Source organism: Ovis canadensis, chromosome 1, assembly GCF_042477335.2.
Source record: "Ovis canadensis isolate MfBH-ARS-UI-01 breed Bighorn chromosome 1, ARS-UI_OviCan_v2, whole genome shotgun sequence".
NCBI lineage: Eukaryota > Metazoa > Chordata > Mammalia > Artiodactyla > Bovidae > Ovis > Ovis canadensis.
This window is the reverse complement of record NC_091245.1, coordinates 71,113,242-71,130,759: the sequence shown is the minus strand read 5'-3', so window position 1 is coordinate 71,130,759 and position 17,518 is coordinate 71,113,242. Positions and strand designations below refer to the sequence as shown.

Here is a 17,518-nt window from a genome sequence, read left to right as displayed (position 1 = left end):
AAAAAAGATGCATTAGATTTTTTTCTGTCTCAGGGGTAGTTCAAATTCAGTTCAAAGTCTGAAAGTGCTTTATAACTTATGTTATTGAAAACTAACCAGTTTGACTAAAATTCAGTTCTGAGAGATCCTGATTACACGACAATGCTAGGCTAAATATAACACAGGTTTTTGGTTTTTTTTTGAGTAATATATACATAAAACAAAATTTATTACCTTAACTATTTTTAAGTACATTTACACTACTGTGGAACACAACTTTTATAAGAACAATATTCTACTGTCAAAACAAGCAAATGTTAAAAACTTTAAGATGTTCATAAGGTAAAATTAGAATAGGAATTACTTTCTCTTTAGAGAGTTGCTTTATTTCCTCAAGTTCATTTGAGAGCCTTTCTATTTCTCTCTGTGCTTGGACTTGTTGATGACGAGCCTCCACCAATTCTGTATGAGAGCTCTGCATCTGCTCCCGAGTTAGTCTCAATTCTTGCTCCAAATCTATGGCCTCCTTGTATTGAGTTGCAATGTACTGTTCCTGCTCTTTCATAACCTGAAGTGCACAAGACATTTGTAGGTTTCAAAATAAAATGACCCAGATAACCTATTTCTTACTCTGATTTCTCTTTTAATAAGTGACCTACTCCCTCCAAACTATATGTCTATATATTTTAACATACAATGAATATAAACCACTGCGAAACTGATATTCAGGAAAAAAAAAACCTTTTTTAATAGTAAGAAAATGACAAAAGTACTGTAATAAATCTAGGACTCACTGGTATATTTTGCACGCCTTCAACATGCAAGCTGAATAATCCTTTAACAGTATGAAGTAACATGACAGAACATATAATAATATAAAGAGAAGAAAGAAGTTAATATTTGATTATCCATGTCAAAGATGGAGAAAATACTGGTATAAATAAAGCCCACCATTAATCCACATAGCTGGGTTAAGGATGACCTTATTCTCTGCAAAAATGAAATTTGTTACTGGGACTGCTGCTATTCTCTGAAATATTTTACATTCCTCAGTTAAATCCCTAGTAAAGTACTATTTCTGGAGGAAAAAAAAATTCAGTAAAAAGTCAGTTAGTTCTAAATCAGCTTGAAGACATAGATAAGATGGTAGGCAATGACACTTAACTTTAGGACTGATAAAAAAGAAAGAAACCAGTACAAATCACAAGGACCCTGATTTCTAGAATGGGGGCCCAAGGTCCCACTGTGTTGTGTATCAGTATAAATCTCATGTAAATACTTTTAGCCAGCCCTTGTTTGAGAACATGAAACAACTAAGCCAACAATCTTTTTCTTTTTCTCACTAGAACCCAAACTTGCTCTCAGAGACCCTGCTTAATTTACATATATATATATAAAATTCAACTAATATCTATTCATGTTTACTATGTGATAGGCACTATTCTAGGTACACATAGATGAAGGAGAAAACAGGAGATGAATTAGTTACCCTTGTGGAGTTTAAATATGACTGGAAGAGACAGAAAATTAGTTAATCAAACACCAGAAGGAGCTATACAATACGTTTTAAAACTGAGCACAGTATTTAAAAACAACAAAAAATTACATCTACGAGAGCTCTTAGAAGCAAATTCACTTTTTAAAAAGGCAAGTGGGTAGAATGGGTTCAGAAGTCAACACACATGCAAACTGATAATATGAAGTTATCAAACTTCATCTGGCAACTTGAAGTACTTGACATCAATAATATACTGTTATCTGTTAATTCATTCTCTGAATAGAGTTCTTCAAGGACAAAGTAGTGCATCCTATTAATATCTGATCTTCAGTTCTATCACATAGTAGGTTCTTGATTAAAATATTTATTTATTGACCAAGTGAGCATGTATCATGGATTTACTATGTAAGAGATATCATGCCAATGCCCATAGGGAATGTAAAGACAAATAATGTGATAACTCACCAATAAAAAGTAATTAAGAAGTTAAGGAAATTAATAGATATCTGGCACAAATAATTAGCCACTTTCTGTGCATATTAAATACCAATCACATATAAAACCAATCAGTTTAAAACAAAGATCTGTATCAACCTTGTTCCTTAGGAGGAAAATAATTTGCTTACACTCTCCATTTCTTTCATCTTTTGTTGTGTCCGTTCAGTTTCTTTCTTCAGTTGACTTATCTCTTGTTCATTCTGTAGTGTTATAAACTCTTTTTCTCGAAGTTGTTCTTTGGCATTTTGCAATTTTTCATTCAAACTTTCTATCTGAATTTTAAACAGAGCAATGTTAATGTAAAGAAAGAAAACTAATTCTTCCATCATAACTGCAATCCATGTGTCACACTTTAAACTTGTATATCTAAAATGGCAAAATTTTTACATGTGTTTTTCTTGAGACAAAAATATCTTTGACATAAATATCAGAATTTTGTGCCTAATAAGATGCTTATATGTATACCTAAAATATACTATGTTGTATACTTGGTGTTTTCATTAAAAAAAAAAAAGTAACTATATGAGGTGGTAGATATACTAATTAGTTTGATTCTGATAATTACTTCAAAATGTATATGTCCATTAAAACATCACATTGTACACCTAAAATACATGCCACTTTTTATTGTCAATAAAGCTGGGGAAAAATTTAAGAGAAGAAAATGAATATAATGTAGCAAGTACAAGATAATTAAAATTATGTATCATTGGGAATTCCCTGGCAGTCCACTGGTTAGGACTCCACACTCTCATTGCCAAGGGATCAGATTCAATCCCTGACTGGGAACCTAAAATCCCACAAGTTGCGTGGCACAGTTCAAATGCAGTATTTTTATTGTATGTATTCTAGTCAAAAGCCATTTTATGTGAATAGTATATGTTTATAGTTAAGGAGTCATTTTTAAAACAATTTAAGACATAATTTTTAATAATTTACCTGTTTGCTGCTTTCTTTAAGTTCCAATTCTGATTTCTCTACAGTACCCTCTAGTTTAATTATTTTCTGTTCCATTTCTCCCCTGTGCCCACGAATAGTCATATCCAAATGTGTAACCTAAACACAAAAGCAACATTAAGCTATTGTTCAATCTTATTCGAATGTGAGAAACTGTATGCTTGGAATGTTATTTAGAATTGTTTACAGTGGGTATAACTGAAGAATAAATGCACCTCAAATAAATTATTAAAAAGAATGAGAAAAATAATCATTGCTTAATAATACTGGATCTTGAACCCAATATATAATCATATATTCACATAAGTGACAAAATGATTCAAACTTCATTTTCTGCTAAATATTACAATGCAACATGAAAACCATGGGATGCAGCAAAAGCACTGCTTAGGAACATCTATGCACTGAATGCATATATGAGAAAAGAAGAAAGATCTAAAATTAATCAGTTGAGCTTCCATCTTAAAAACTAGAAAAGGAAGAGCAAATCAAATCCAAACTAAGCAGAAGAAAAAAATGCTAAAAACCAGACTAGCAATTAAAATTAGGGAATCAATAGAGAAAATCAACAAAGCCAAAAGAAGTTTAATAATAGCAACAAGCCTCTAGCCAGACTAACAAAAAAAGAGAGAGAAGATATAAACTGCTAATACGAGAAATGAAAAAGGAGATTTTACTACAAATATCAAGGACATTAATAGGATAATACAGGAATATTATAAACAGCTCTTAGCCCATGAATTTAAATAAAATTAGATATAACTGGCCAGTTACTCAAAAGGCACAATCTGCCAAAACTCATACAAGAAGAAATGGACAATCTGAATAAGCCTATATCCACTAAAGAAACTGAAACAATGATTAATAACTTTCTAAAACAGAAAGCCCCAGGTTCAGATGGGTTCATTGGTAAATTCTACTAAATATTTAAGGAAGAAATTATGCCAATTCTTTATACTCTCACAGAAACAGAGGAAGTACTAACTCGTTCTCTAAGGCTAGCATAACCCTAATACCAACACCAGAGACATTATAAAGAAAGAAAACTATAGACCAGTATCTTTCATGAACATAGATATAAAAATTCTCAACAAAATATTAGTGAATCATACTCAAAAATGTATAAAAAGAACTATACTCCACATTTGAAAGTTAATTAATATAACTAATCACATTAAGAAAAAAAAAATCACAGAGGAACCAGAGATCAAATTCCTAACATCCACTGGATCATAGAGAAAGCAAGGGAATTCCAAAAAACATCTACTTCTGCTTCAATGACTACACTAAAGCCTTTGACTGTGTGGATCACCACAAACTGTGGAAAATTCTTCAAGAGATGGGAATACCAGACCACTTTACCTATTTCCTGAGAAACCTGTATGCAGGTCAAGAAGCAATAGTTAGAACTGGACATGAAACAATGGATTGGTTCCAAACTGGCAAAGTAGTACATCAAGGTGTATACTGTCACCCTGTTTATTAAACTTATATGCATAGTATATCATGAGAAATGCTGGGCTGGATGAAGCACAAGCTGGAATCAAAGATTGCTGGGAGAAATATCAATAACCTCAGATATGCAGATGACACTACCCTTATGGCAGAAAAGCCAAGAGCAACTAAACAGCCTCTTGATGAAAGTGAAAGAAGAGAGTGAAAAAGCTGGCTTACAACTGAACAATCATAAAACTAAGATCATGGTATCTGGTCCCATTACTTCAGGGCAAAAAGATGGGGAAAAAGTGGAAACAGTGACAGATTTTATTTTGGGGGGCTCCAAAATCACTGTGGATGGTGACTGCAGCCACAAAATTAAAAGACGTTTGCTCCTTAGAGGAAAAGCTATGACAAACCTAGACAGCATGTTAAAAAGGAGAGACATCACTTTGCTGACAAAGGTGTGTATAGTTAAAGTTGTTATATTTCCCGTAGTCATGCATGGAGGGTGTTGGACAATAAAGAAGGCTGAGTGCTGAAGAACTGATGCTTTCAAATTGTGGTGCTGGAGAAGACTCTTGAGAGTCCCTTGGACAGCAAGGAGATCAAACCAGTCAATCCTAAAGGCAATCAACCCTGAATATTTATTGGAAGGACTGTTGCTGAAGCTCCAATACTTTGGCCACCTGATGAGAAGAGTCCACTCATTGGAAAAGACCCTGATGCTGGGAAAGATGGAGGGCAGGAGAAAAAGCAGGTGACAGAGGATAAGATGGCTGGATGGCATCACTGACTCAATGGACATGAGTTTGAACAACCTCTGGGAGATAGTGAAGGACAGGGAAGCCTGGCGTGCTGTAGTATATTGAGTCACAAGGAATTGGACACTACTTAATGACCAAACACAATCAACAACAACTGTATAACATTCTGGAAAGGCAAAACTAGAGACAGCAAAAAGATCACTGGTCACCATGGTTGGGGGAAGAGAGAGAGGGATAAGTAAGTGGAGTACAGGGGATTTTTAAGGCACTGAAGATATTCTGAATGATACCATAATGATGGATTCCTGTCCAATCTCATAGAACGAATAACACAAGAGTGAATGATAATATAAACTATGGATTTTGAGTGATTATGAAATGTCAATGTAGGTTCATCAGCTTTAACAAATACACCATTCTGAAAGGAAATGTTGATAATGGGGGAAGGTTGTGCCTTCTTTGGGGCAGGGTGGGCATGTAGGAAATCTCTGTACCTATTGTTCAATTTTGCTGTGGACCTAAATCTGCTCTAAAAAACTAAAGTCTTATTAAAAAGATGCTGCAGAGCTTCCCTGGTAGTCCAGTGGTTAAGAATCAGTCTACCAACGCAGGCGACACGGGTTCAATCTGATTCCACATGCTGCAGGACAGCTAAGCCCATGTGCCACAATTACTGAGCCAGAGCTCTCGAGCCCACGAGCCACAACTACTCAAGACGACACACCTTAGAGCCTGTGCTCCGCAACAAGAGAAGCTGCTGAAATGAGAAAACCTGTGTACCACAACTAAAGAGTAGCCCCCGTTCACCACAACTAGAGAAAACCCATGCAAAGCAATGAAGAACCAGTGCAGCCAAAAATAAATAAATAAAATTATATTTAAAAAGATGCTGCTAAAAATGCCTTCTGGATATTTCCATTTCTTCAATAAATACTAGTTGAGCAAGTAACTCCTTTCATCACATTTTCTTCTGAGGTTTGGACACTAAGCTAACCTTCACTCCCCAAAATCCACCTGCTGTAAAAATAGCAAAAAAAAAGAGAGAGAGAGAGATGACATATTTCTAATTTAAAAAATACTATGTGCACACAAAAAAGAAATAGCTATAAAAACTACTATTATACCAAAATGATGGGACCTCTGAAACCTCAAGTGATTCTATTTAAACAGAAAATTTCATTAAAATATAGTTAAGAAAACCAACTTGAGCTGCTCTTTGCTTTAGCTCCCAATTTCTCTCCTTAAGTGCCTGATCCATTTCAAGAAGTTCTTGCTTTTTGTCTTCAATCTCCATCTTGCATTCCCTGCAATTTATCAAAGTGAAAAAGACCTAAGCAACTAAGTAGGAATATTATAGTTTTAAAAAATCAAATCAATTGGGTTACCCTTCCTGTAAGTTAAGTGACAGGATACATTCAATTATTTCAGATTGAGAGACTTCAAATTAAAGGAATAATGCATAAAGAAAATGACTGATATCAATACAATTACTTTAATATCGTGTTCTAAAAAGGCACAAGTTAACTTAAATTCTACTTCTGCAGACAATTTAAGTAAAATGCTAAAAGTACTCCCAAGAAATAGGATTGAATCAGTATAAGAATTTTTAAAATATATCTATATTTTAATCTATAGATCAAAGGAGTGTTTGAAAGTCTTTTATATATAACAGCTATGAGTTCGCTATAACTGAACAAGGCATTTATCTCATGGCTGATGTCCTTGATATCCACAGTTTAGTAAATGACCGCTGTATTTCTTACAGGAATTTTACTCAAAATGACACCTTATATTTAGTGAAGTAGTGAAATCTACTACAGAAATATTTTAAATGTTTTTTAAAAAAATTCTAGCCCTCCTAAAACACTAATTTAAGAATAATTTTATATTATAAAGAAACTTAAAATGACATAACTTCAAGATTTATACCACTTTGAAGCTTGTAATCAGAGAATTTTAATTCTGAACTCTAAGTTCTGATATGACAAAGGATGAAAATGTTGTTGATCTTGAATTGTCATATGATTTTCTAGTCTTAAATATGAAACAATATAATAAAGGTACTGAATTTAAAAAGCAGGTTCTGAACTTCTTTAATGAGCTGTTTACTGTTCCCCTAAAAGCCTGAAGAGTTAATACAAGACTAATATTTTAAAAGTAATATTAAATGAATTCTAAAGTAACTCTAATTGCTGTCTATAATAGCTGTGCTTCTAAAATTCAGCTACTAGATAGAATTTTAAGATTTTGTTTTTACTTCTCACATCCATCCATTCCCTTATTTATTTAGTAAATATTTACTGGATGTTTCCTTAATGTCAAGGTTCTATGACTATGGATTTAATAGTCAACAGGATATTTGTCCTTCATCACATGGAGTTTACATTCTACTAGCTCCAGAAGAGATAGACTATAAATAATAAGAAAAATATAAATATAAGAAAAATATAAAGTGCTATGTCAGAGCATTAAATACAACGATGAGACAGTGACTGGGAGACTATTCTAGAATAGGTGGTCATGGAAGGGGGGCCCTATGAGGTAATGTGAAGGGTATGAAGAAACTGGCCACACAACAATTGTTTCAGGCTATTTCAGGCCAAAGAAACAGCTATGGCAAAAGTCCTAAAGTGGGAAAAAACTTTGCAAGCTTTAAGTAGAATAAAAAGGTCAGCAGCAAGGAGAACAATATAGAATGAGGCCAGAGAAATAGGCAGAAACGTTGTTAGGCAGGACTTTGTATTCTAGGAAAAGGAGCTTGGATTTTTTCTTTTCAACTGTGGTAAAATATACATAAGATTTACCACTTTAACTACTTTAAAGCGTACAGTGCAGTTACACTGAATACATTCACAGTGTTGTGTAACCATCATCACTATTTCCAGTACTTTTTCATCACTCTGAATAGAAACCCCATACTCACTGGCAGTTTTCTTCCATTCTCCCTTCGCCTAGTCCCAGACAACAATTAATCTGCTTTCTATCTCTGTGGATTTGCCAATTCTGGATATTTCATATAAATGGAATTATGCAACATGTACGTGGTTTCTTTCATTTAGCATATTTGTAAGGTTTATCCGTGTTGCAGCATGTGTCAGTACTCTATTCCTGTTCATGGCTGATTTGTATGGATATACCACACTGGTTTATCCATTCACAGCTATCAGTATCCATCTGGGTCATTTCCACTTGGTGGCTAATGGGAATAGAGGTGCTACAAACATTTGAGCACAATTTTTGTTTGAATACCTCTTTTCAGTTCTTTTGGGTACTTAAACCTAACAGTGGAATTACTGATTTACAAGGTTAATACTATGTTTAACTCACTGACAAACTGCCAAACTGTTTTCCACAGAGGCTGGAACTTTTAAAATTTCTCATCTGTTATTTTCTATTTGGGTGTTTCGTTTTGTTTTTATTACAGCCACCTTAGTGGGTGTGAAGTGGTATCTCATCGCGGTTTTGATTTATATTTCTGAAGGAGCTTATATTACTCTGAATCTTTTGGGAAGTCATGAGAAAGTTCAAGTAGGAAAGCAATATGATCTGACTTATGTTTTAAATCATAAACTTAAATCCATTCTGTGGAGAATGAATTGTGAGGAAGGTCAAGAATTTAAGCTGGCAGACCAGTTAGGAAGCCTCAGCAACAGACCAGGTGGGAGATGATGATGGCCTGGGCTAAGTAGTAGAAAGGCCAAGAAATCAACAGATTCCAGAATATGCTTTGGAAATAAAGTTGACATAACTTGCTAATTGGGCTTCCTAGGTGGCACTAGTGGTAAAGAACCTGACTGCCAATGCTGGAGACATAAGAGACGTGGGTTTGATCCCTGGGTAGGGAAGATCCCTGGGAGGAGTCTGGCAACTCACTCCAGTATTCTTGCTGGGAAATTCCATGGATAGAGAAGCCTGGTGGGCTACAGTCCTTGGGGTTGCAAAGAGTCAGACACAACTGAAGTGACTTTGCAGGCAAGTTGCTAATAGACTGGATGAAAAAGGGGAGGGAAAGAGATAAGTAATCTTATATATAGATTTCTGATTTAAGCCAATGCATAATGAGTTGGAGGAAGTACAGGGTTATGAATTTTTAAAATGAATTGTTTTAGTCAAGTTTAAGATGCCTCTTTAAAATACTTAAGTGGAGATAGCAAGTAAGTCATTAGATAGGAGTCTGGAGTTTGGAGATGAGGTCATTACTAGACATATGTGTTTACAAGTCTCTGGCACATTGTACTGATATTTAAAGCTACATGAAACTTACTAAGAATGAGTTTGTGAGTAGAAAAGGGAAGGGGTGCTACACTGAATCAAAGGATACAACATCTAAGTTTCTGGATCACCTTGCTGCTCTCTATCCTGTTTTTTCAATACACATTTCACACCCTGATCTGTTTTCCTTTTTGGAATTTATTTCCCACAACTGGGCTCTAGTCTGGCTCTCCACCCATACTCTCCATAGATGTGTACTGGAACAGTACTTTATGCTATTGCTGCTAATCTAAGAACCATGATTTTAGACTTAGACTTGTGTTTCACTATCTGACTTTTGGCATTTTACTTAATTTTCTCAGTTTTCCCACATGTAAAAAGGTGATAATGTGGAACTTATATTTGCTTGTTGTAAAGAAATGAGATCATATATGAAGTACTTGGCATAGCCATGGCACATGTTAATATCACTTTGCTATTAAACACTGCTGTATGCTGGCCCAATCATTTTTTACCACCATGGGATACAGAAGAGGGCCAAAGTAAAATGATCCAAAGACCAGGGATGCAAGTATTAGTCAACAGCAATAGCTGAATTAGTGAGATGGAGCATTGGACGTAATGTCTAGAATGAACCACAGTGAGCTAAAGGCAGTTGAGAAGTTTGGACATCCAGAATTCAACAACAAAGTCTATAATATGACCCAAGGACTAAAGATAATAAAGAGAAATACCTGTTCCTTTCTTAGAATTTAACTCACCTAAGTTCAGCTGTGAGATCCTTTATTGTAGTATATTTTTCCTCTAATGATAATTGAGCCTTCTGCAGAACATCTCTCAATTCCTGGAGTTGTCTTAGAGTACTTTTTAATTCTCCATGAGCATTTTGCAGTTCAGTCTCTAGTGCTTCTCGTTTCTGCAAGGCTTCTGTTAGCTCAGTTTCAGTGTGGTGCTGTAACTTTTCTAAATCCTTCACTGTTAAAAGCAGAGGATAATTTTAGAATTATATATAAGTTACTTGTTACTTAGAACTTTGTAAATAATAACTAAGAATACCCAATTTTATTCATCTATCAGAGTAAGAGACAGGATACCAATGATTATCCTTTTCCCTCATCTCAGATTCTCACTTTATTCCATTTCTTTAAATAGACAATTGCAGGCAGCTAAGCTGAGCTACCCTGTTGCTTACCAGCATTTGTTTTCTTATCTAGTTCTGTCTTTGTCTGTTCTAAAATCATGTCTAACTGAGAGAGATGCATTGCTTTATTTTCTCCATCTCTTTTTAGGTGCATTATTTCTTTTTCCATTTTAGATAGCTCTTCTCTGTATTGATCCATCTCAAGTTTTACTTGCCTAATTAGAAACAAACAAAAAAAAATAAAACAAATAATTAATAGACTGTAATTATGCACCAATTACAAACCACTAAACACATGGGGTTGCAAAGAGTCGGACACAGCTGTGTAACTGAACTGAACTGAAACACAACTAAATGATGTGTTTACTTAGTACATTGCCTGGCACACAGAAGGTACTCAATGAATTAGTTTTCTATCTAGAGATATTTTAATTTTAAAACAGATCCAAGGAGCTGTATAACAGATGTATTTTGACACTAATAGCTCTGGGGAAAGAAAAACAGTTTTATAAATTATAGTTTCAGAAATGAAAGAAGCCAATAGTTGGAAGAGAGAAAAATCCTGCTTCCTGAAGAGAAGGTCTTGGAACTAGAATATATCTTTCTTGTGAAATTTATTCATTTAGTTCATAAGTTTCCTACCAGTAATTAGAACTTATAGGAATTGAATGCACCTTTCAGCTATAATTATGAAAAGTTTTTGTCTAGAAATCAAAGGATGGGTGTAAGAAAACAAAGCAGCAATTATTTCGATTTTCTTAGTGAAACAAAAGCAAGATCATAAGTGAGAGGAAGGACTGGGGAGAGGTTGTTGGAGTTATGAAAGAAAACGCAAAGGTGTAAGAGAGTCCCCCTTACAAGAGTGAGTAATACTGTGACTGTCAGACAGCACTAAGAAAATGCTTAAGGTTTTGAAATTATGGATTTAAAGTAAGACTGGTCACTGTAGTTATATTTTTCTCCAGCCTCTGTAAAGATGCAAGCATGAATTATTCTGAGTTGGATTTTTAGTTCTGAGTACCACAAAGTAAGACAAAGTTAAGGGAACAGCTATATGCCAATCAGTGCTTTTAATGAGCAGAATTTAAGCTAGGTAAAAAGAGGAGAAAGGGCATTAGAGAATGAGAAAGTGGTAGATTTGAAGGCTCAGAGGTCCTAGTTACATCAAAGAATTGTTGAATTTGGGGTATTAAAGGGAATGAGGTAATAACATACATGTAGATGAACAGTATTCATATTATGTTGCAATAACAGAGGTATTGGAAATGATAAAATCTACTGTAAACCATGTGCGTGAGTGGATGAAGATCAGCTAGATAGATGTATATTGAAATCCCCAGAATAAAGACAGAACTAGTGTTGGATTCAACTTTAGTAAGTCAGGTGGTCTGCTGGTGTCAGCAACAGTGAAGAATATGATCTGATAACATGAGGTTCATGGTTATGTTATACTATTCCAGATCTCAGTTCTTTGGTACAAGAACTATGGGGGAAAGTTCTTACTTTAGAGGGCTGCAGGGGAAGAAGCAGTGCCCTCAGTGGAGAGTCATACTTCTGTTATAGCAAGAGAAAAAGAAGAGATAGAGAATATAAGGGATGGCTCTCAGTATGGACTGTGAATTCCAGAGGATGAAGTGAAAATCTGTCAGAAGTTCAGATAGGGTGAGAAAAGAAGAGAAAACACATGAGGTTTTGGGGACTTAGTATGAGAGATGAGGGTAATTCTAATGCCAATCTGTTGCTTCTTGTGGTGTCTGAAACAAGCAAAAGTAAAGTTATAAGGCTGAATACTCTTTGTGGAATTAAGATACACAATGGTGGTAAGGCTGCATTAGTGGATACATAACTATTGATGGAAGAAAAGTTTGAAGAACTGTGGCCTTAAACTCAGGCTATCTTCTCAACCCCCTTGAGAGAGTTGAGGACATCTGGGGAAGCAAGTCGTTACTCAAAGCACAAAGGTCTTATCTTTATTTTTGTCAGACGGGGAAAGGGAGTCTGAGGATGTTGTGGTTCAAATGTATAAGTTAACTCCTACTCCTGTTGGTAGAATGGTGGGCTAAGTAAGAGTAAAATACTTTGTCAACTCTTGTCGACAAAACAGAAGCAATCTGGGGAAGCTAGGTATAGCTTTCAGCTCTTAATTCCCTTCTTTTTTTTTTTTTTTGATGTCTTAGCCCAGTGCAGCCATATTAAATCAGGATCTTTGGAGGTGGGACCTAAGCATCAGTACTTTTTAAAGCTCTTCAGGTGATTTTAATGTTCAATCAATAAAAGTCAGCTTTCTTTTATTAAGTTATTTCCTCCCTATAAACAATTAGAATCCATGAAAATTTTCTATCATCTTTCCCTGTCACTTTTAACATTATTCACAATTTGATTTAATACAACAGTTGCTGAGTTAGTGGTAAAGAACCTGCCTGCCAATGCAGGAGACATAAGAGACGTAGGTTCAATCTCTGATCAGGAAGATCCCCTGCAGAAGGAAATGGCAGCCCAATCCAGGCTTCTTGCCTGGAGAATCACACGGACAGAGGAGCCTGGTGGCCTACAGTCCATGGGGTCACAGTTGGACACACTAAAGCGACTTAGCGCACATAGTATGTATATTGATACCTCACTTTCCCTCTGAAATCTGAAAAACTGAACTCAGATGCATTTCACCTCAAAGGCTTCAGATAAAGCCCTGAGGTTCTGTTTTAACCTTCAGGTTTTTTTCTAGCGTCCCCATTAGGATTAAGATATGAGGTACAAGGAACCACGCTAATTGTTGTGGGAGGACCCTTAAAATAAACCAGATATTATCTTGGCCTTAAGGAACTTACAGTATAGTAAGGAGGGTAAAGAATATTAAACTATAATAAAAAAAGGCATAATGAAGGATAAAAGGGAGGTATAGGAATACTATAGGAATACAGATCGTGGAGAAATTAATTTCTCAAGCAAACGCTTCACTCAACATTATCGTATTTTGAAACTCAAATATGACTGATGGTAAAACAGGAAGACAAAAACTAACATGTTCATTTTACCTGGTAGTACCAGTAAGCTCAATAATTTTTTGTCTTTTCAAATCTGCTTCATATGTAGCTGCTTCACATTTCTCCTCCATTTTCCTCAACTTTTCAGCTGAACTTTCCCTTTGTTTCTGAAGCTCTTGTTCCAGTTTTGATACCTTGGAAAGCAATTTTTAGTAAATTTTTTAAATTCAAACACAGCCCAATATTCCTCAGAAGAAAAATATTTATATAAATTTGTATCCTAGCTTGTCATTCAATTTCAAAGTAAAGACCAAAAAACTGAGTTTTGGAAATATGAGAGCAAAACTTAATTTTTAATAAGATATTTCATTTATATATTATGCATATTTATAGACATGACCACATCATAACACTAAAATAGGACTTAAAATAATTGGACAAAATAATGATAAATGTTCCTCTTTTCATTATCCTCATGTGAAATGTTCTTTATTCTCTTGTCAAACTATGTTCCTCCCCTTCTTCACGAATTGGCTCATACAGTGAAGGATTCCTAGATTCCCATCTGCCCTCAAACACCACTTGCATTTGCTCCTACTCATTCTTCCTTCTGTTTCACTACACTGAAGGAAGCATTCTTCCCCCTATATGAGTCAAACTACTTCACAGGTGTTCTGGATTCAATTCCTGTCCACTCTCTCAGGAACTTCAAACTACTGACCATCTCTACTCTGCTGTATCTTCAATATCTTTCTTCTGGTTTCTTTACATTAGCATTTACACATGTCTAAGACCTTCCCATCATAAAAACCTTTCCTCCATACCACCTCCAACTACCACTTCTCTTCTTCTCTCTGTAGCTCAACTTCTCAGATTTTTTTCTAAGCTTTTTGTAGTATTTTTCTTTCTTCTCATTCATTCCTCAACCCATAGAAATTGGCCACTCTACAGAAACTACACTATGTCAAAGGCTTCCATGCAGCTAATTCCAATGGACATTACTCAACCCTCAATTTATTTGACATTACTTGACACTGATTGCAATAGCCCATGACACCAATTATCTCGTATTTCATTAAATACTTTGGCTTCCATGACTGCATCCTTCAGAGCTGCTCTGTTGAAGTCAATCATCTCACCCTTCATTCTATATTCTCTCCCTAGTTAACCTCAGCCACTTTGTTTTCAAAGAATATTTACATGATTGTGATCTCAAAAATTAGTATCTTGCTAATGACTGTAATATCCTCCCTGCTCTTTAAAAACCTCTCACTGAAGAACTCAGAACAGACTATAAGTCATTAATAACCACACCTCCCAACTCAAGTTTCAAGTATAAAATTAAAATAGTAACCAGGGAAAAAGGGAAGGGAACCATGGAAAATTCTACCCACTCTGTGCTTGATTAAATGGCACACTGATTTGCAGAAAAAATCTAAAGATAAGTAAAAATCTGAATAAATCCAACACAAAACCTGTACATAGTGGAACATGAATAAAAAGTAGAAAAATATTTACTAGAAAATTTATCCCAAGTTCTGAAGGAATTTTTAGACATAAACTTCTTTAGACCCTCAAAGAAATCAGAAAAGACAAAAAAGTTTCTTAAATAGCACAAAGAAAATCATCAAACCAAAAATACAAATGTACTGATAGACTTAAGGAAAAAAAAAAAAAACAGAAGAAAATCATAAGACATTTACAGAAATAAAATGAATTTCAGAAAGAACAAGAATTACAAGCAATCTTATAAATACTAGAGTCAACAACAAGGAATTTATAAAGAAGAAATCAAACACCGATGAGATGAAGAAATGCTTCAGGATGAAGCTGTGTATCAGGCATAGCAAACAGCAGGTCTAGACTTGAGCAAAAAGGATGGAGAGCCACAGGACAGATGTCTCTAAAGAAGAAAATATAGAATACCTGCCTGATCTCTATGAATATACAGAGAGGAAATTCCTTAGTGCTACTGGAGAGGCTGAGGATAAGTTTAGAATATATAGATTAAAAAGTCATATGAAGGATAAAAAGGTGAGGTGTAGTGAGATTACAGAGAACTATCCTTTTTAATTTATACTCTTCTGTTAAGTTTGATAAGAGAAAAATGAATCAAAAAATGTTAAATATCTGTCAGAAAATTCAGATGAACTTGGGAATGAATGAAAGAAGATTAGATTCTATCATAAAATGTCCCAGGACTCTTTCTTTGGAGTAATAACTCAATATGGTATCTGTGAGGTTTAAACAGCAATTTATATAACTAGCAAAATAAATCTATTATCAATTTAAAACCTTTCTATATCATAACTCCATTTTGACCAATAAAATATACCTGTTTTTCAAGTTTAGTTTGAATGTCTTCTAGCTCTCCATTTCTAATTGTCTCTTGTTGTAACATCTGCTGTTGTTGTTGAAGAGTATGCTGCAGAATAACATTTTGCTCAGCAGTTTCCTGAAGACTGTGATTTTTAATCTTCAGCTCTTTCTGTAAACAATATACCTAACAAATATATAAATTTCTCATTATAATTTCAAATAAAAGCAATAAAATGTCAGTGGTGTCTACCTCATTAGATAATTATCCTCATTTGTCATATGGGACAATTGTATTCATTGCTATAATTTATTATGTGGAAGGGCAGGACTCATGTTTCTGATGAAGATATGTTATTGGGTTGGTGCAAAAGTAACTGCAGTTTTGCACTGTTGAACTTTGCTGTTTGCTATTGGAATACATTCTTAAATAAATGTGGTTATGTTATACACCATTTTAATGTACATTTCTTGGTTTATGATTTTTGCTAATGACTTATTAGTTGCCATGTATTTATATTTATTTTAGACTAGAAATGATGTTAGACAAAAAAGCAAATTTGAGCGATTTTCTTATTTGAGTTCAAAATGGGTCATAAAGCAGCAGAGACAACTCATAACATCAAAACACATTTTACTAATGAACATACAGTGCAGTGATGTTTCAAGAAGTTTTGCAAGAAGATGAGGAATGCAGTGGCTGGCCATCAGAAGTTGACAAAGACCAATCGAGAGGATCATTGAAGCTAAACCTCTTACAACTATATGTGAAGCTGCCCAAGAACTCATCGACCATTCTATAGTCATTTGGCATTTGAAGCAAACTGGAAAGGTGAAAAATCTCTATAATTGGTGTCTCATGAGCTGACCGAAAAAACAAAAAAATTGGCATTTTGCACTGTCATCTTCTTTTATTCTGCACAACAACAATGAACCATTTCTCAAATGAATCGTGACATGTGACCAAAAGTGGACTTTATACCACAACTGGCAACAACCAGTTCAGTGACTGGACCAAGAAAAAGACAAAACATATCCCAAAGCCAAACATGCATCAGAGAAAGTCATGATCACTGTTTGGTGGTCTGCTGCCCTTTGATTCAATACAGCTTTATTAATCATGGCAAAACTATTACATCTGAGAATTATGCTCAGCAAATTGAAGAGATGCACCAAAAACTGCAACAGCTGCACCAGGCATTGGTCAACAGAATGGGCCCAATTCTTTTGCAAGACAACGCCCAATGAATTGGGATATGAACTTTTGCCTCAGCTGCCATATTCACCTAATCTCTCATCAACTGACTACCACTTCAAGCATCTCAACAACTTTTTGCAGGGAAAATACTTCCATAAACAGCAAGAGGCAGGAAATGCTTTCTTAGAGTTTTCAGAATCCTGAAGCAGATTTTTATGCTACAGGAATAAACAAACTTATTTCTTGTTGGCAAAAATGTGATTATAATGGTTTCTATTTTGATTATTAAAGATGTGTTTGAGCCTAGTTATAATGATGTAAAATTCACAGTCTGAAACTGCAATTGCTTCTTCATCAACCTATTAATAGGGTTGATTCTTGGCTGATGTTTGAGAATGTGGCTTTTGAAACATTCCCTAAGTGATAAGATTGTTTTCCCTGGCTAGGACACCAAATCATGCTTTCCTTCTGGGAACTGGGAATTTTGATACCTATGGCTGTTCTTATGTGACCAGCTCCCTAATAAAAAGAGTC

The 17,518-nt window shown here is 34.9% G+C and overlaps 1 protein-coding gene across 6 annotated transcripts in view; it reads right to left on the bottom strand.

Moving 5' to 3' along the window:
• Positions 1-17,518, bottom strand: part of CCDC18 (coiled-coil domain containing 18) — a 116,680-nt gene that overhangs the window by 30,381 nt on the left and 68,781 nt on the right. For 5 of the 6 annotated variants that reach the window (XM_069597994.1, XM_069597992.1, XM_069598000.1 and 2 more), the window contains 8 exons: positions 15,806-15,973; positions 13,522-13,664; positions 10,541-10,704; positions 10,110-10,323; positions 6,341-6,440; positions 2,915-3,031; positions 2,104-2,247; positions 344-547 (listed from right to left, as the gene is read on the bottom strand). In XM_069597994.1, coding sequence (XP_069454095.1) covers positions 344-547; positions 2,104-2,247; positions 2,915-3,031; positions 6,341-6,440; positions 10,110-10,323; positions 10,541-10,704; positions 13,522-13,664; positions 15,806-15,973 — 1,254 coding nt within the window. The remainder of the gene's footprint in view (positions 1-343; positions 548-2,103; positions 2,248-2,914; positions 3,032-6,340; positions 6,441-10,109; positions 10,324-10,540; positions 10,705-13,521; positions 13,665-15,805; positions 15,974-17,518) is intronic. The other variant, XM_069597997.1, reaches the window with a different exon arrangement.